Below are 19,945 nucleotides of genomic sequence, written 5' to 3'. Positions count from 1 at the left end.
GTTGGCAGTGTAGGATTGAGAGCTATGTCCCACTGCAGAAGACCAGCAAGATCAAAGTCATTTAAAGCTACTAAATGGACCTTGAGATCAGTGTTGGTGTCCAGTGATCAACATAACGACCACACTTAGTGCTTTAGCTCCAGGTTCAGTTGAACTGTGGCACAGACAGAAGAGTACTTTAGTGTCATTAACTACTTTCTTTCATATTTTGTATTCAAAGTTTTTTAAAGATTTTAAAAAGTATAACTATGTAATTGTACCCAAGCTCCTGTATATGCGATCATCCTGTTTTATATCAGGCAATGTGGCCTCCAGGATACAGACATTTAAAGATTTTTAAAGCTGTTAAAATGTTATTTATTACATAAAATCCTCCTTAAGGGCCATTATTGTCTCAATCAGAATAAGCAGTACCCAGAATGTAATAACCCTGAATAAATAACTTTTACCCCAGGTCTGGTGGTGCTGTTCATGTATGCTGACAGTTTGGATTCTGACACATATACATATATCATATGCAGTTAGAACACAAATACAATACTGTCAATGTATTTTATTAGGTATAAATAATGTCAAAGGTTGAGCAGAAGAGAGCGGGTTGCTTCATTTATTGTTTGGCTGTGAACACCAAAGATGGTATAAAGTGTATAGAAACTGCTGTCTGCATTATTTAGTTAAGTATGATATTATTATGATATTATTAGTAATGGCAATATTATATGAAAATCATGATTTCTTATAGTTCTTGAAGTAGTCGATGTTTTTCCAGTATTGACCACTGGAGGTCAGCAGATAAAAGATCCTCAGACCTCTGGCTCACATTCAACCTCAGACCACAAACCAAACTGGCTCTGCTGTTTCTTCTACTGACATTATATCTCATAAAGGGTCTTATTGTAGTTTGAAAAAATACAAATTTTGTTTGGTTATTTTATTTGTACCTGTAGGTAGATTTGGTTTGCAGTAAAATACATTCCTCTTAACAAAAATATAAAAACAACAAACAGCTCAGACAACAGACAAACCCAGTACAAACATGATAAATGAAACAGATAAAAGATGGAAGTGCTCCACCAGCAGTTCTGACCATCAAACATGCAGAGCCATTAATCTTTAGTGCAGATTACATATCCTGATATTTGTGTCAATATATAAAAACACACACAAAATAAAATATGAATTTAACCCAATCTTATAAAAAAAACACTATCACATTTAAACCATTTGAATTTCTGCCCCACTAGATTAAAACAGGAATATTATTGTCTGTTAACTAACATTATAACAAATAAGTTCATACTGAAACTCTGAGGATTATTTATGACTTAGTCCAGATGGAGACAGCAGAGGGTTTCATGTGTCCTACCTACAATAATCAATTAATAATGAGCAAACACAACAACAAAAACTTTGATTAATAATGTGTAAAATCTTTGTGACCTGGAGCAGTTTTTACTCAGAGATACAGTTAAAAATAATAAAAAATATAAAAAGAAATATCTGTTTTAACAGAATGCTGCTCCACTCAGTTCTCACAGTCTGACAACCATCAGTAAAAGCACATACTAACTTTACAATATCAGGCAGACAGTGAACAGAGTTGATGTGTTAGAAGCAGAAAAAAATGGGCAGCGTGAGGATCTGATCCACTTTGACAAGAACCACATTGTGATGGACGACTCGGTCAGAACATCTCCAAACCTGCAGCTCTTGTGGGAGGTTCCCGGTCTGTCAGTACCTATCAAAAGTGGTCAGAACACACAGTGCAGAGCAGTCTGTTGGTTTGGGACCAGTCAGGGAGTCCAGTGCTCACAGTGTTACTGCTGATCGGTGTATGTGATGATGTATATTGTTATAAAGGTACACTCTACTTCTTGCTTATGGTTCATGGACACACCCGCCGTCAAAGTCAGGTAACCTGGTTTAATGAGCGAGAAATGGTAAAATGTACTGTACTTGGATAGTTTCCCTTCTAGTCTTCCGACCACTCAAATCGCTTTTACACTACAGCCTACGACAACAGAAACTAACATTCATGATTCTGATTAGTGGATAACACGCTCTACCTCCAAGATACAGCCGACCCTACAGAAAGACCACATATGGAAGTGGTGGATGGCTCAGACTCAGGAGGCTTCTGTTTCAGTTGGTTGACTTTTGTGAACATACTTAAGTTACATTGGATATGTGATGTAACTTACAATCTTTTCCTAAACCTAACCAAAATGTACAACAATAACCATGCAAGCTTTATTTAAGTCTAACTGGATGTTACGTATTTATTGTTGCTAACTGGACCGTCTGCAGTCATATTTAATTTAAAAGTTTGATGTGTGTGTGAGCGGCATTTTCAGTCTGCAGTGAGTGTGTGTGGAGACTCCTACAGGTTACATAGAGACACTGAGGCGTCATAAGACCAGCACCCAAACCCAAACCCGAAGGCAGGGTAGACAGGTTCAGTGAATGTGGTGTAGAAGGTGTGGAGGTGGATCAGTGTGTCAGAGGAGACTCTGTAAAAGGACAGAGTGCCAGCAGGACAGTCCACATACACTGCTACTCTACCAGAGGAGGAAGAGAAAGAGGGGGAGTAGGAGGAGGAGTAGGGGGAGGAGAACTTTGAGAAAGGGATAGTGACGACTCTCTTGTTGTGCCAGAAAGAATAATCCTCCTCAGTGCAGATCAGACTCCAGCACTGATCATTCCAGCCGAGCCTGCAGTCTGCACTCTTCCCCCTCCTGCTGATTCTTTTGTAAGTCACTGCTATGACCACACTTCCTTCCCTCTCCACCTCCCAGTAACAGCGCCCAGTCAGACCACTTCTGCACAGCAGCTGCCAGCAGCAGCAGTCAAACCTCTCTGGATGATCAGGATATGGCTGCTCCTCTCTTACCACCTTGACCTTCCTGTTGTTGTCGGAGAGTTTCAGGTTTCTGTGTGCAGTGTTTGCATCCATCTCCAATTCACAAGCAACTGTTGGAGATAGAAAGACACAAGCGGCAGGTTATCTTCTCTGACAGGTTCTCTGACTGAAGTCTGAAGTTGGTTTTAACGTTATACATGCGACTACATCAGTGTGCGGAGCTCTAGATGGATCTAAATGTACCATGTACCAGTCCATGGTCCAATTCTAAAGTTATGAATCTGTTGACTGAAACTTTGCTGCTAACATTGTCTCCACTCTCCTGAAAGGTCAAAGTCAACGGGTCTTGGCACAAGAGTGACCAGAACAATGTTAGTGCAACCTTACTGAACGCCAGCCGGAAAAAATTATACCAAAGACAATTTAATTTGTGAAGAAAAACTATGCAGTGGTCAAATTATGACTTGCTTAGGACTTTGAACTCTAGGACTCTGGACACTTTTGATTTTGGACAATTAATTAACATTTACATTATCAGAGTAAGAAATAATGAATCAGCCTTCATCCTTTAACATAGTCTGAGTAGATTTCTCCCTCTGCTTTATAAACTTGGTTTCTGTCTCAGTAGATTAATGTGAATGTCACTTACACTTCCTCAGACCAGGTTTTAACCTCTGCTCTCCACCATGGTCCACCCTGGAGGAAAAAACACAGACCTGTTTGTCTTTGACAAAGTACAATTACAGAATCTGAATAATTTTCTGTTCAGAATGAGACAGAAACAGTACTTAAGTGTCTCCAGTCTCCAGTGTGGATCCTCCACTCCAGCAGACAGTAGAGCCACTCCTGAGTCTCCTGGATGGTTGTAGGTCAGGTCCAGCTCTCTCAGATGGGAGGGGTTGGAGCTCAGAGCTGAGGCCAGAGAAGCACAGCCTTCCTCTGTGATCAGACAACCTGACAGACTGAAATAAGTTGAGAAAATTCAGTCACAAGCAAATCAGCAACACAAAATAGTGAATAAATTATCTGCTCAGTTTTATGGTGTATTTGAAGGGGTTCGTTTTAATTAGCCAAACAGACATCGGTAACAATCTTCAAAATAATTAAATAGTCACAAATAATCTTATTGATAGAAATCTTACAGCAGAAAGTTGGTAACACAACTGTGACAATCACAGTTTCGAATGGGAACTCCACTGCCATGCATAAACAATTCAAAACACAGAAAACACAGAAAGCAAACAACACTAATTAGCTGACACTGTCTCCATTCCCTGTCTTCAACTCCAGCTGAATTAGCTACCTCTTAAGCAGTGAACAGTGTTTAAATTGTTACATGAGGAATATGTTACCCAAACTGAAAAAGTGTACTCTATAGATACCCTTTCTGTGGGTACAAAGACAGTAGAATAAGCGTAGGTTGATTCTGGTCTCTTTGTGGGATTTGCTGATAATAATATAAAGATAATACAGGATTAACATTATCATCATCATCATTACTGACCTGAGAGTTTCCAGTGTACACTGTAGACTTTCCAGTCCAGCAGATAGAAGCTGAACTCCTGAATCCTGCAGTTCATTGTTACTCACATCCAGCTGTCTGAGACTGGAGGTCTTGCAGCTGAGAACTGAAGACAGAGTTTCACAGCTTCTCCATGACAAGTTACAGCCGCTCAGCCTGAAGACAAAGATCAGTAATATGTTAAAAGAAGAATACGTTGCTGGAAATCTATTTGAAAGTCAGCGTAAAGAGAGAGATCTGTGCAAACCCTTCAAACCCACATCAGCTACAGAGTGAGCCACCAAGTTCACACTCAAGTTCGACTTAAGCTAAATATGATATTTAATGCAAGTGGACTAGTGGCAAACAGGACAAGCGTTTAGAGCATCACAATTTACAAACAATTTATGAACACTCAGATGGACCTGACCTGAGATGTTCCAGAGTACAGTGTGGATTCTCAAGTCCAGCAGAAAGCAGCTTTACTCCTGAATCCTGCAAGTCATTGTTACTCAGGTCCAGCTCTCTCAGACTAGAGGATTGGGAACTGAGAACTGAAGACAGAACTTTACAGGTTCTCTCTGAGAGGTTACAGAAGCTCAGCCTGAAACAAAAAATAAAGGTTAATTTCTTATCTTAAAGTTATTAAAAAGTATTTTAAAACTCAATTAGTACATAAGTAGTAACTAGGAATCTAGTGATCCATCCACTTACACAGCTTTGTTGGAGGCTTTGACCACTAGCAGCAGTCTCAGAAGAGACTCCTCTGAAGCAGAGTATTTCTTCAGGTCAAACACGTCTAGATCTTCTTCTGATGACAGTAAGATGAAGGCCAGAGCTGACCACTGAGCAGGAGAGAGATTATCTGTGGAGAGACGTCCTGAACTCAGGGACTGTTGGATCTCCTCCACTAGAGAACGATCATTCAGTTCATTCAGACAGTGGAACAGATTGATGGTGCTCTCTGGAGACAGATTCTCGCTCATTTTCTTCTTGATGTACTGGACTGTTTCCTGATTGATCTGTGAGCTACTTCCTGTCTGTGTCAGCAGACCTCGTAGGAGAGTCTGATTGGTCTCCAGTGAAAGACCCAGGAGGAAGCGGAGGAACAAGTCCAGGTGTCCAGTTCGACTCTGTAAGGCCTTGTCCACAGCACTCTGGTAGAGATTTGATTTCCGCCGCGATAGTTTAGACATCCATGATGTTGTTTGTTCTTCTGCCAGCAGATTGACTCCAGAGTTGATGAATGTCAGATGGACATAAAGAGCAGCCAGAAACTCCTGAACACTCAGATGGACGAAGCAGAAGACCTTGTCCTGGTACAGTCCTCTCTCCTCTTTAAAGATCTGTGTGAACACTCCTGAGTACACTGAGGCAGCTCTGATATTGATGCCACACTCTGTCAGGTCTGATTCATAGAAGATGAGGTTGCCTTTCTGCAGCTGCTCAAAAGCCAGTTTTCCCAGTGACTGAATCATCTCCTTGTTTGCTGGATTCCACTGTGGCTCTGTCTCAGCTCCTTTGTTATACTTGATGTTCTTCAGTTTGGACTGCACAAACAGGAAGTGGATGTACATCTCAGTCAGGGTCTTGGGCAGCTCTCCTCCTTCTCTGGTTTTGAACACATCCTCCAAAACTGTAGCAGTGATCCAGCAGAAGACTGGGATGTGGCACATGATGTGGAGGCTTTGTGATGTCTTGATGTTGGAGATGATTCTGCCGACAAGCTTCTCATCTTTGCATTTCTTTTGAAAATAGTCCAGTTTTTGAGGATCAGTGAACCCTCTGACTTCTGTCAGCTTTTCAACACACTCAGGAGGGATCTGATTGGCTGCTGCAGGTCGTGTGGTTATCCAGAGGCGAGCAGAGGGAAGCAGTTTCCCCCTAATGAGGTTTGTCAGCAGCACATCCACTGAGGTGGACTCTGTAACATCAGTCAGGATCTCAGTGTTGTGGAAGTCCAGAGGAAGTCGACACTCATCCAGACCGTCAAAGATGAACACAACCTGGAACTCTTCAAACCTGCAGATTCCTGCTTCTTTGGTTTCAGTAAAGAAGAGATGAACAAGTTCCACCAAGCTGTACTTTTTCTCTTTCAGCACATTCAGCTCTCTGAAAGTGAATGGAAATATGAACTGTATGTCCTGGTTGGCTTTGTCTTCAGCCCAGTCCAGAGTGAACTTCTGTGTTAAGACTGTTTTCCCAATGCCAGCCACTCCCTTTGTCATCACTGTTCTGATTGGTTCATCTCTTCCAGGTGAAGCTTTAAAGATGTCTTCATATCTCATCATTTTGTCTGTTCTGACTGGTTTCCTGGATGCTGTTTCAATTTGTATGATCTCATGTACCATGTTGACCTCTGTACTGTCTTCTATTGTCAGGTAGATTTCTGTGTAGATATCATCTTGAACTTTAGATTTTCCTCTTTTTTTAAGGTTCTCAGATGAACTCTCAAACTTTTTCATCAGGTTGGATTTTAGATTTTTCTGGCACTCAGCAAATTCCTCTGAAAGAACAAAGAACATATGACATTTGTGAGAGGATGCTTTCGGTAAATCCTCCGTGACTAATATTCTTCTTGAATTTCCATCGGGATAAATAAAGTATCTATCTATCTATCTATCTATCTTACATGAAGATTGTTGTTGATTTAATCATCCCACGACTTACCTGTTACTGGTTCTGAGTTTGGGTCTGATAAAATCCGCACTAGATCATTCCTGTCTAGCTTCCTTAAAACCTTTTTGGTCACTTCCAGAGTGTTCTCACAGTAGGTCTGTAGCATCTGATCAACTGTATCTGGCCGGTCTGCTTTATCTAGACGGCTCCTTGGGATTATTGGGAAGCGTTCCAGGACCTCCGACTTTTGCAGGTACCACTTGAACTCTTTTAGCTCATCATCTCCTAGATCCTTCAGTGCTCTCAGGAGCTGCTCTTCACGTGTCGGTGTAGACATCTTATATTCCTGCTAAAATCAAAGAAAATCTGAGAATGTCTCATCATCATCTTTTCTTTCTCACACTACTGTTTTTTGACTGTCTCACATTACTTTTTTGATCTATACATAGTGCCTCCAGGAAGTTGCGATCACAAATTTAACCAATCCCCGTAAATTCTGCGTGACATTGCAATTCTTTCACTTTCACCAAACTCACTACTTTGTTTCTTGTTGTGATGAAAATGCTTCACATTTCTCCTCTAATCTAGCAATTGTATTCTCACAGGAACAAGTTACCTTTGATTTGTAATGAAATATACAAAAAAAATTCATTTTCAACTTCATTGTAAAAAATGTTGTGTGCTGTGAAATCAGGCATTTTAGGCTGCAACAATCCCAAAAAATCTCCCAAGACTGTACTGTATAGTATAGTTTAGTACAGCACAGCACAACACAGTATAGTATAGTATAGTAAAGTATAGTAAAGTACTGACAGGAACTAGGAAAAGAGATCACATCTCTCCTGTATTAGCTTCTCTGCACTGGCTCCCTGTAAAATTTAGAATAGAATTTATAATCCTCCTCCTCACCTATAAAGCTCTTCATGGTCAGGCCCCTTCATATCTTAAAGAGCTCATAGTACCCTATTACCCCTCTAGAACACTACGTTCTCTGAATGCTGGGCTACTTGTGGTTCCTATAGTCTCTAAAAGTAGAACAGGAGCCAGAGCCCTCAGTTACCAAGCTCCTCTCCTGTGGAACCAGCTTCCAGTTGTGGTTCGGGAGGCAGACACCCTCACCACATTCAAGAGTAGGCTTAAGACATTCCTCTTTGATAAAGCTTATAGTTAGGGCTGGATCAGGTGAGTCCTGAACCATCCCTTAGTTATACTGCTATAGGCCTAGACTATTGGGGGATTTCCCATGGTGCACTGAGCTCCTCTCTTCCTCTATCTCTTTCTGCACTCATTCATGTCCCATTAATGCATGTTACTAACTTCACTTCTTCCCCGGAGTTCTTGTGCTTTCTCGCCTCGCAGGTTCTTATCGATCCTGGTGGAGCCTCCTGCCATGGTCCTGCTTGACTGCCATTGCTAATATCACTGATGTTATTGTTATTATTATTGTTTCTATTATTATTACAACAGATACTATTATTACTATTGTCACTGCTCATTGTCCCCCATCGTTGTTGTCATCGTCATCATCATCATCTTCTTCATGTTCATCATCATCAGTCACTACTATTAGTGTAGTTGTTGCTACTGTTGTTGCTGTACTGTTGTTGTTAGCATGAACATGAACAAGGTGGATTATTTACTTTCTAATCAATTTTCTTTGAAGTCTTTGGAGGAAAAATTGGAAGTACAGAGATTGGAACACATCATCCAAACGATGTTCAAATAACACAAAAGGACAAACGTAATGACGTAATTTTGTGTTACGTGGTTTCAGCTAACGGACTGGCTAACAGCAAGTGTAGCTAGGAATTCACTTTTCTGTTTCCCATGTTTGCTTTTTGGAGGAGACACGGCTTGGACCCAACAAGGAATTGTGGATTTGAAACATTTATCCGACAAAATTAGGAATGCAGCATGAGCCACATTGGAAATAGTGTAAAGTTGTCATTGCTGGGTAAAGTGAACATCCCCTGTCGGCTTAATGAGAGTCACTGCATCCTGTACAGAGACACAATGAGCTGGTAAGGAAAAACAGGCATTCACTATCATGGATTGTTGACTGTATTACATTTTGTGGGGGACATGAGCTCGCCCTGTGGGGTCCGATGAATCTCCCACTTCACTCCAGCGGTGACCAGTTCTCTCTTTTAGACAGTCAATCAGCCGATTACCTGTCAAACACACAGGTTGCAAAGTACAAGTCTTAGATTCTCTCAAAACGAGACACAGCTGCAGCCACTGCAGCCGCTGTAACGCCGCGCAGGATGCAGCGCTCTGATAATGTGTCAGTAGCCGCACAGTGCGCTTTGGGAAAGCCAGGCACTTGTTGTCTTTGCATGTGCACATTAGCCAGTGATCTGCAGGGAGAAACTGAAAGGTGAGCTGATGGTGAGGTACAGCAGTGTGGAGTTTGACATGGTGATTAACCTGTTTGCGTCACAGAAAGGAGGTCGATGTGAGCGGCCTTTTTAAATAAGGTATGCCCACAACTCTCTTCTACAAATAATCATTTTTGCATTTTTTCTTTAATGTTGTTGTAGCGCAATTGGCATGTGCTGATGTGTACAGAGGAGAGAGAATAACAATCAGAAAACCATCATCATTCATCCGCCTTCCACAGTGATTGTTATCGTGAACGTATTATGATTTCAGTACGCTCCATCAGAGCCACTCGACACCACAAAAACACATCCCATATTTCAATGTAGGCGTGGAACAAACAAACACAAAGCAGGAAACAGGAAGTGTTGAAGTGGACTCTGGTTCCTGGCATTGATTGGTCCACTTCCAGCAGGATGCTGTAAATAATCTCACACACACTGACTGATACAATGCTCAGTAAGTTGTTTTCTGTACTTTTCTCCTGTTTTAGTTAAATACATTTGAACATATTTGATAGGAAGCTGAAATAAAACAAATCATGTTAAATAAAGACTGCTACCATACAGAAGCAGACAGTGACAGCAGGAGGCCATTGGGTGGAGCCATCGAGCTGCACTGGATGCATAGGGAACGTTTACCAGAGGCCGGTTTCTCTCCCACAGACTGACAGCTCAGAACAGGAGATAAATTATTTACATAAATATACCTGTATATTTTTACACCCTCTTATGTTCTACGTTTCTATTTTATATATATGTTTTTGTAATATATTTTAATATAATGTACATATTTTAAGGTTCTTATTATTATTTCTATTCTTATGTCTTTGTTTAGCAACCTGAGCAACTGAACGCAACCAGTTTCCCGCTAGGATTAATAAGTATTCTGATTCTGATAAAGTATTTCAAATGTGTATTATTTCACTGATGAGGAAGTTGTGATTTATCTTTAAATGTCTGCTTTACCTTCAGTAAAATCTGCTGTTCTCACTGTGAACTGTATTATAATATGGTACAAATATCTGTCTCTTAAATGGCTATCACAGTGGAGTGAACATAATCAGTCAGACTGAGCAAGAAACCAACTGTGGACTTAAGACAGACAAATGTAAGATGTGGAATAAGAGTTTGTTCGTATTTACTCTTTTACTCTTTTATTCTTATTAATATTTATCATCTTTGATGTTGTTAAAATGTCCCACAGTCTAATGCAGTTCATGAACTCACCCTAATAGAATAGAATAATAGGGACTGGAGTCATTTATGGTTGTTGATTCAAACTAAAGGAGCAGAAATATTCTCAGTGATTTTATCAGATTGAATGAACGCCAACACAAACAGCCTCAGAGCAACAACGGCTTCCTCATGTTCCACATATTTAACATATTTATCTTCTACGTCTGATTTCTACATCAGTTTTATAGTTTTATATTTGTGCTTTTATTGTGAAAACCAGATTCTGATTCTGGATGAAAGACTTAAACTTACAATAATAGTTGTTTATGTTTCAGCTTTCTGACTGATCCTTTCATACAGGTATACAGGTACATCGGTATACAGGTGTACAGAGGCATACAGGTATACAGGTATACAGGTGTACAGGTGTACAGGGATATAGGTATAACGGTATATAGGTGTACAGGTGTATAGGTATATAGGTGTACAGGTGTACAGGTGTATAGGTATAACGGTATATAGGTGTACAGGTGTATAGGTATAACGGTATATAGGTGTACAGGTGTATAGGTATATAGGTATATAGGTGGCATACAGGTGTACAGGTGAGCAGTTCTTACCTTTGTGCTCCTCTGCAGGAATCACTGACTCTCTGAAGCTCTCAGTCTGTCTGACGTCTGCTCACCTGTTGGAACCCAACGGAGGGTCTGAGCAGGAGGCGGGGCTTCAATGTGAGTAGAGGTTGATTTAACTTCCTGTAATGAGAATCCTTCTGTGGAATCAGAGCAAAAACATTTCATTCATTATTGATTCATTATTGATTTATTATTGATTTATTATTGATTGATTATGAGTTTGCTGCTGCTAGATGCAGTTTGGTCTCATTTAGAAAATGTGTACATTGTTTTACCAGAAACCAGTGAGGGAGCCAGAGCAGAGTTATTCTACCTGTCTACTGCGGTCTGTAATCATTTATTATTGTAACAGCCGTTACAGTTACAGAGAGTAACAGACAGTTACAGACAGTAACAGACAGTAACAGACAGCTACAGACAGTAACAGACAGTAACAGACAGTTACAGACAGTAACAGACAGTAACAGACAGCTACAGACAGTTACAGACAGCTACAGACAGTAACAGACAGTAACAGACAGCTACAGACAGTTACAGACAGTAACAGACAGTAACAGACAGCTACAGACAGTAACAGACAGTAACAGACAGTTACAGACAGTAACAGACAGTAACAGACAGTTACAGACAGTAACAGACAGTAACAGACAGCTACAGACAGTTACAGACAGCTACAGACAGTAACAGACAGTAACAGACAGCTACAGACAGTTACAGACAGCTACAGACAGTAACAGACAGTAACAGACAGCTACAGACAGCTACAGACAGTAACAGACAGCTACAGACAGTTACAGACAGTAACAGACAGCTACAGACAGTTACAGACAGTAACAGACAGCTACAGACAGCTACAGACAGTAACAGACAGCTACAGACAGCTACAGACAGTAACAGACAGTAACAGACAGCTACAGACAGTAACAGACAGTAACAGACAGCTACAGACAGTTACAGACAGCTACAGACAGCAACAGACAGTAACAGACAGCTACAGACAGTTACAGACAGTAACAGACAGCAACAGACAGCTACAGACAGTTACAGATAGTAACAGACAGTTACAGACAGTAACAGACCGTAACAGAAAGTAACAGACAGCTACAGACAGCTACAGACAGTAACAGACAGTAACAGACAGCTACAGACAGTTACAGACAGTAACAGACAGTAACAGACAGCTACAGACAGTAACAGACAGTAACAGACAGTTACAGACAGTAACAGACAGTTACAGACAGTTAAAGACAGTAACAGACAGTAACAGACAGTTACAGACAGTAACAGACAGCTACAGACAGTTACAGACAGTAACAGACAGTTAGAGAGAGTAACAGACAGTTACAGACAGTTACAGACAGTAACAGACAGTTACAGAGAGTAACAGACAGCTACAGACAGTTACAGACAGCTACAGACAGTAACAGACAGGTACAGACAGTTACAGATAGTAACAGACAGTTACAGACAGTAACAGACAGTTACAGAGAGTAACAGACAGCTACAGACAGTTACAGACAGCTACAGACAGTTACAGACAGCTACAGACAGTAACAGACAGGTACAGACAGTTACAGAGAGTAACAGACAGCTACAGACAGTAACAGACAGGTACAGACAGTTACAGATAGTAACAGACAGTTACAGACAGTAACAGACAGTTACAGAGAGTAACAGACAGCTACAGACAGTTACAGACAGCTACAGACAGTTACAGACAGCTACAGACAGTAACAGACAGGTACAGACAGTTACAGAGAGTAACAGACAGCTACAGACAGTAACAGACTCTCCCTCTCTCTCTCTCTTTCCTTCTTTCTCTCTGTCTCTCTCTCCCTCCCTCTCTCTCCCTCCCTCTCTCTCTCCCTCTCTCTCTCCTCTCTCCCTCTCTCTCCATTACCTTTCTTTCTGTTGTCAGACTGTTATTGATCAGTGATCAGATATCAGCACTGCTGTCAGTGTGTGTCAGTGGTACTGTCCACTCTGAAATATGGAATCATACACGGTCTAAACCATCAATGAATCAATCACTCAATCAATGAGGTTATTAAAGGACAAAGAGTTTATTTTTCACTGTGTAACTTCCTGCAGTCGCTTCTGAAGAATCAGACGATCAAATTTCAACCAGTCAGACGAGTTTCTGATCCACAGCTGGAAAACCTGAATGTACTAATACTACTTATAATACTGCACTCTACACTCACCCACTCACTCACTTACTCACCCACTCACTCGATAATAAACCCTAACCCTAACTCACAATTTATATATATATTACTATTATTATTTCAGTCAGGACCACTTTCGTCAAAATATCTTATATCCCAAGCAGAATTTACATTTGGCGGTATGGCTCTGTTCTGGGACCTCCTTGTCCTTCCGCGTGCCTACGTGGAAAACCTTAAGGCAGGGAGAGCACACCTCCCTGCCCTTCCATGTGCATACATGGAAAAGTTTAAGACAAGGAGAGCGGCAGCAGAGACCCCCCAGGGTACAGAACAGAGCAGCATCAATGGCAATCAGAAAATGACATTGATTAATTAGAAACAACATAAAAAGGAGGAGCTGGGGTGGAGGTGGGTGCAAAAGGCTTGTAGAGGGAGCAGCAGAGATAGGCAGGCAGGCTAAAGAAGCTTAAATAAGGCGCCGTGCATGATGTTTGCCAATTGGATGCTTGAGGAAATCAGGTGAGCTGTCAGCTGACTGTGTATGGTATCCAATGGGAAGCTTAGAGGAATCAGCTGATGTATATTTATGACTAGCTGTGCTTGTATGATATAGCTGTAACTGAAAGCTAAGCCTGACTTCGTGCCCTGCCTGAACTAACGCTATGCTCAATTATTACAGATACTATTATTATTATTGTCACTGCTCATTGTCCCCCATCGTTGTCGTCATCGTCATTTTTTTCATGTTCATCATCACCCTATTACCCCTCTAGAACACTACGTTCTCTGAATGCTGGGCTACTTGTGGTTCCTATAGTCTCTAAAAGTAGAACAGGAGCCAGAGCCTTCAGTTACCAAGCTCCTCTCCTGTGGAACCAGCTTCCAGTTGTGGTTCGGGAGGCAGACACCCTCTCCACATTCAAGAGTAGGCTTAAGACATTCCTCTTTGATAAAGCTTATAGTTAGGGCTGGATCAGGTGAGTCCTGAACCATCCCTTAGTTATGCTGCTATAGGCCTAGACTATCGGGGGATTTCCCATGGTGCACTGAGCTCCTCTCTTCCTCTCTCTTTCTGCACTCATTCATGTTCCATTAATGCATGTTACTAACTTCACTTCTTCCCCGGAGTTCTTGTGCTTTCTCGTCTCGCAGGTTCTCATGGATCCTGGTGGAGCCTCCTGCCATGGTCCTGCTAGATTGCCATTGCCAATACTGTTGTTGCTGTGCACCTGTCTGTCTGTCTGTCTCTCGCTCTCTCTCTCTCTCTCTCTCTCTCTCTCTACCCCAACTGGTCGAGACAGACGACCACCCACCTAGAGCCGGAGGATCTGTCCTAGGTTTCTGCCTTTTAACAGGCAGTGTTTCCTTGCCGTTGTCTCCAAGGTCTTGCTCATGGTGGTACTGTTGGGTCTCTGTAATTAATGTTTTAAAGAGTTCGGTCTAGACCTGCTCTATTTGAAAAGTGTCCTGAGATAACTTCTGTTATGAATTAGCGCTATACAAATAAAAGTGAATTGAATTGAATTGAATCATCAGTCACTACTATTAGCGCAGTTGTTGCTACTGTTGTTGCTGTGCACCTGTCTGCCTGCCTGTCTGTCTGTCTGTCTGTCTGTCTGTCTGTCTGTCTGTCTGTCTCTCTCTGTTTCTCTCTCTGTCTCTCCCTCTCTGTCTGTCTCTCTGTCTGTCTTGCTATACAAATACAATTTTATTGAATTGAATACTACTGAGTACTGCTCTTGTACCTGTAATGGGGTCTCAGGTTGGGAACTGCTGCTTTATACCAACATTTACTGATTGAGAATTCAATTCAATTCAATTTTATTTGTATAGCGCCAATTCATAACAGAAGTTATCTCAGGACACTTTTCAAATAGAGCAGGTCTAGACCGAACTCTTTAACATTAATTACAGAGACCCAACAGTACCACCATGAGCAAGCACTTGGCGACAAGGGCAAGGGAAAAACTGCCTGTTAAAAGGCAGAAACCTAGGACAGATCCTCCGGCTCTAGGTGGGTGGTTGTCTGTCTCGACCAGTTGGGGTGAGAGAGAGAGAGAGAGAGAGAGAGAGAGAGAGAGAGAGCGACAGACAGACAGACAGGTGCACAGCAACAACAGTATTGGCAATGGCAGTCAAGCAGGACCATGGCAGGAGGCTCCACCAGGATCCATGAGAACCTGCGAGACGAGAAAGCACAAGAACTCCGGGGAAGAAGTGGAGTTAGTAACATGCATTAATGGGACATGAATGAGTGCAGAAAGAGAGAGGAAGAGAGGAGCTCAGTGCACCATGGGAAATCCCCCGATAGTCTAGGCCTATAGCAGCATAACTAAGGGATGGTTCAGGACTCACCTGATCCAGCCCTAACTATAAGCTTTATCAAAGAGGAATGTCTTAAGCCTACTCTTGAATGTGGTGAGGGTGTCTGCCTCCCAAACCACAACTGGAAGCTGGTTCCACAGGAGAGGAGCTTGGTAACTGAAGGCTCTGGCTCCTGTTCTACTTTTAGAGACTATAGGAACCACAAGTAGCCCAGCATTCAGAGAACATAGTGTTCTAGTGGGGTAATAGGGTACTATGAGCTCTTTAAGATATGAAGGGGCCTGACCATGAAGAGCTTTATAGGTGAGGAGGAGTATTTTAAATTCAATTCTACATTTAATAGGGAGCCAATGCAGAGTAGCTAGTACAGGAGAGATGTGATCTCTTTTTCTAGTTCCTGTCAGTACTCGTGCTGCAGCGTTCTGAATTAATTGGAGCGTTTTAATGGACTTATTGGGGCAACCTGATAATAAAGAGTTGCAGTAATCCAGCCTTGAAGTAACAAATGCATGGATTAGTTTTTCTGCATCTGTCTGTGATAGTATGTGTCTAATTTTTCTAATATTACGTAAATGAAAGAAGGCAGTCCTAGAGGTCTGCTTTATGTGGGAGTTAAATGACAAATCCTGATCAAAGATAACTCCAAGATTCCTGACAGTGGTGCTAGAGGCCAAGTTAATGCCATCTAGAGTGACTATATCTTTAGACAATGAGTCTCTAAGGTTTTTGGGGCCAAGAACAAGAATTTCGGTTTTTTCTGAGTTTAACATCAGAAAATTGCAGGTCATCCAGGATTTTATGTCCTTAAGACATGTTTGTAATTTAGATAATTGATTAATTTCATTGGGTTTGATTGATAGATATAACTGCGTATCATCTGCATAACAGTGAAAGTTAATGGAGTGATTCCTAATAATGTTGCCTAAAGGGAGCATATATAAAGTAAATAGTATTGGTCCAAGTACAGAACCTTGTGGAACTCCATGACTAACTTTGAATGTGATCTTAATCCAGATTATTGATTGAGAATGTGATCTTGATCCGGATTACTGATTGGGAATGGAGGTTGATCTTAATCCAGATTATTGATTGAGAATGGAGGTTGATCTTAATCTGGATTACTGATTGGGAATCGAGGTTGATCTTAATCCAGATTATTGATCGAGAATGGAGGCTGATCTTAATCTGGATTACTGATTGGGAATGGGGGTCGATCTTAATCCTGATTATTGATTGAGAATGTGTTCTTAATCCAGATTATTGATTGAGAATGGAGGTTGATCTTAATCCAGATTATTGATTGAAAATGTGTTCTTGACCCTCAGTGCACCTTGGGAGTTCTCTTACCTTGCAAAATGCATGGCAATAAAAAAACTTAACACTACTGAGAATGGAGGTTGATCTTAATCCAGATTATTGATTGAGAATGTAATCTTAATTAAATTAAATTCAAATTCAATTCCGTTTTATTTGTATAGCGCCAATTCATAACAGAAGTTATCTCAGGACACTTTTGAAATGGAGCAGGTCTAGACCTAACTTCTTATTATAATCCAGATTATTAAACTATTATATATATATATATATATATATATATATATATATATATGTTGGTTGTGTGAACAAACAGGAGCCAGTAGTGCTGATTGATCGGTTGGGCGCTGATGTGTTTTAAGACAGAAGTTCCTGAGAAATAAAAGAGGAGGCGACTTCCTGTCTGGAGGTAATTCAGTGGAAAACGAAGTGAACTATCTGCAGAGATCAGACAGAGTGGAGGAACCGGACCGACAGAAACCGCATTAATGACAAACACATCCACAACCTCACAATAAATATCTTCATATTCAATTCTGTTTTATTTTTCATAACAGAAGTTATTTCAGGACACTTTTCAAATAGAGCAGGTCTAGATCGAACTCTTTAAAACATTAATTACAGAGACCCAACAGTACCACCATGAGCAAGACCTTGTGGCAAGGAAAAACTTCCTTTTAAGAGGCAGAAACCTCGGACAGACCCCGACTCCTGTTCTACTTTTAGAGACTATAGGAACCACAAGTAGCCCAGCATTCAGAGAACGTAGTGTTCTAGAGGGGTAATAGGGTACTATGAGCTCTTTAAGATATGAAGGGGCCTGACCATGAAGAGCTTTATAGGTGAGGAGGAGGATTTTAAATTCTATTCTACATTTTACAGGGAGCCAGTGCAGAGAAGCTAGTACAGGAGAGATGTGATCTCTTTTTCTAGTTCCTGTCAGTACTCGTGCTGCAGCGTTCTGAATTAATTGGAGCGTTTTAATGGACTAATTGGGGCAACCTGATAATAAAGAGTTGCAGTGATCCAGCCTTGAAGTAACAAATGCATGGATTAGTTTTTCTGCATCTGTCTGTGATAGTATGTGTCTAATTTTTGTAATATTACGTAAATGAAAGAAGGCAGTCCTAGAGGTCTGCTTTATGTGGGAGTTAAAAGACAAATCCTGATCAAAGATAACTCCAAGATTCCTGACAGTGGTGCTAGAGGCCAAGTTAATGCCATCTAGAGTGACTATATCTTTAGACAATGAGTCTCTAAGGTGTTTGGGGCCAAGTACAAGAAGAGTTTTCTTTGAACATCAGAAATTTGCAGCTCATCCAGGATTTTATGTCCTTAAGACATGTTTGTAATTTAGATAATTGATTTCATTGGGCTTGATCGATAGATATAACTGGGTATCATCTGCATAACATATAGAACATATCTGTGTCTTGAGACATGTTTTTGTGACCTGAAACATGTTTGATCAAATGTTCACCTGGATGATGTTATACCTGCCTCAGTCTGACCTATAACTGTGTTGAATATTACATATTCAGCAAACACCTGAACTGAATATAAAGTTGATTATGTTCTGTTACCTGAGAGGATCTGTCGCAGGTATGAAGGATATCTGTATCATAGTGTCCAATAAAACGTGTATTGTAGCATAGCTTTGTTCCTCTGCTGCCTGTGGACTGATTTCTATGTGTTTCTATGTAGGGATGAGGGTCAAAGGTTCCCTACAGTGCCAACAGTGGGCAACGCTAGCTAACGTTAGCTTATAAATGGAGTCCGCTAACGTCTACAAACAACCGACACCCACCACAACATAGAGTCCAAAGTCAAAGCTTACATTACTGCTAAGCATGTGGAACATATTGTGCTGTTAGCTGAGTAACGTTAGCTTGCTTGCTAATGTTAAATTATGTACAATACAATACAAACCTAACGATAGCTTTCTACTAGCCAAGAATGATGTGAGGCAGGTGCATCCAGCTAGCTAATGTAGCTAAGCTAACTGGGGTTGTCCAACTGTATCTTGGCTGTGCGGTGTGGTCTGGTGTTGGTTGCTTCGTGGTGTTGGCTGATTTGTAAACGGCGAGCTAGTTATTAGCATGGAGCTAACGGTCCAAATAAAATATAGGAACATTGCAGATAGAAACGTTATTCTAAATATGATTGTCAGTTATTTTACAGCGTTCAGTGTTTGTCTCTGTTGGCCGATGCCCAGGATGATGCAACAGGATGCTGACTGCAGTTCACTGAACGGCCACTGGTGGCGCTGTTAGCTACAGTTCAATGTTACATACATAAGCTTTAAATATGACAAATATATGTTCTACTAGTTGATGACAATTTGGTGTTTGGTTCGATTTCAGGTGATGGATTGTGGGTATTAAAGATGGCGGCTCTTTATTTATCAATAAAATCTGTTAACAGCTCCTTACTGTGTCGTTTTCCCTGAGGAGATTCTTGTCACAGATTTCAGTGGAAGTTCATCTGAAACCTGATCTGAAGAAGGAATGAAGACTGACAACAGACAGACCTGGAGGAGGAATGTGGTGGCAATTTGTTTAAAAAAGTATGCAAAGTATGATCTTGTCTTTCTGTAAGGTTTTATTCAAGTCATCCATGAATGGTCTCAATGCAACCGTCACACACTCTCGTATGTGAAAGTCCGAAGAGCCCCGATTGGCAGAAGCAGTATGGTTTTATCCCTGCTGGAGCGTCACTCTAACACAGAGACACATTCCTGAGTTGTGGGACAGTAAACAGACAGATAGTGTGGTGAGATGATCATGTCCTTCTTAGTGAAGTCTCAACATCCCGCTGTTTACCTGGACATAGAGTGTAGGTAGAAACAGGGCTAAAGGTTATATGCATATAATATCCTCTTTAACAGTTGCATATGGTTTTACAATGACCAGGTCAAAGGTTGTATAGGTTCTTAAAAATTGCCATTACAGGAGGAAAAGGAGGAG

At 41.0% G+C, this 19,945-nt stretch overlaps 1 protein-coding gene and 1 long non-coding RNA gene across 7 annotated transcripts in view; one reads left to right on the top strand and one right to left on the bottom strand.

Moving 5' to 3' along the window:
• Positions 1-916: 916 nt before the first annotated feature.
• The window catches only part of LOC127368340 (NACHT, LRR and PYD domains-containing protein 3), a 78,039-nt gene continuing 59,010 nt past the window's right edge, over positions 917-19,945 (bottom strand). The window contains exons 1-9 of one of the 6 annotated variants that reach the window (XM_051409021.1): positions 11,158-11,298; positions 8,298-9,151; positions 7,032-7,329; positions 5,076-6,867; positions 4,792-4,965; positions 4,365-4,538; positions 3,649-3,822; positions 3,510-3,556; positions 917-2,970 (exon numbers count right to left, since the gene is read on the bottom strand). In XM_051409021.1, coding sequence (XP_051264981.1) covers positions 2,381-2,970; positions 3,510-3,556; positions 3,649-3,822; positions 4,365-4,538; positions 4,792-4,965; positions 5,076-6,867; positions 7,032-7,329; positions 8,298-8,372 — 3,324 coding nt within the window. In that variant the 5' untranslated portion in view covers positions 8,373-9,151; positions 11,158-11,298 and the 3' untranslated portion in view covers positions 917-2,380. Of the gene's footprint in view, positions 2,971-3,509; positions 3,557-3,648; positions 3,823-4,364; positions 4,539-4,791; positions 4,966-5,075; positions 6,868-7,031; positions 7,890-8,297; positions 9,152-11,157; positions 11,299-19,945 lie in introns of those variants that run through there. The other 5 variants (XM_051409022.1, XM_051409024.1, XM_051409025.1 and 2 more) reach the window with 5 other exon arrangements.
• LOC127368425 (uncharacterized) lies at positions 15,312-18,633 on the top strand. Its single transcript, XR_007885770.1, has 2 exons — positions 15,312-16,448; positions 18,294-18,633. It is a non-coding gene; the product is annotated as an uncharacterized LOC127368425 (long non-coding RNA).

The sequence above is a fragment of the Dicentrarchus labrax genome, unplaced genomic scaffold (genome assembly GCF_905237075.1).
Source record: "Dicentrarchus labrax unplaced genomic scaffold, dlabrax2021, whole genome shotgun sequence".
NCBI lineage: Eukaryota > Metazoa > Chordata > Actinopteri > Moronidae > Dicentrarchus > Dicentrarchus labrax.
The sequence above is the reverse complement of the archived record's forward strand: the minus strand, read 5'-3'. Positions and strand labels throughout refer to the sequence as shown.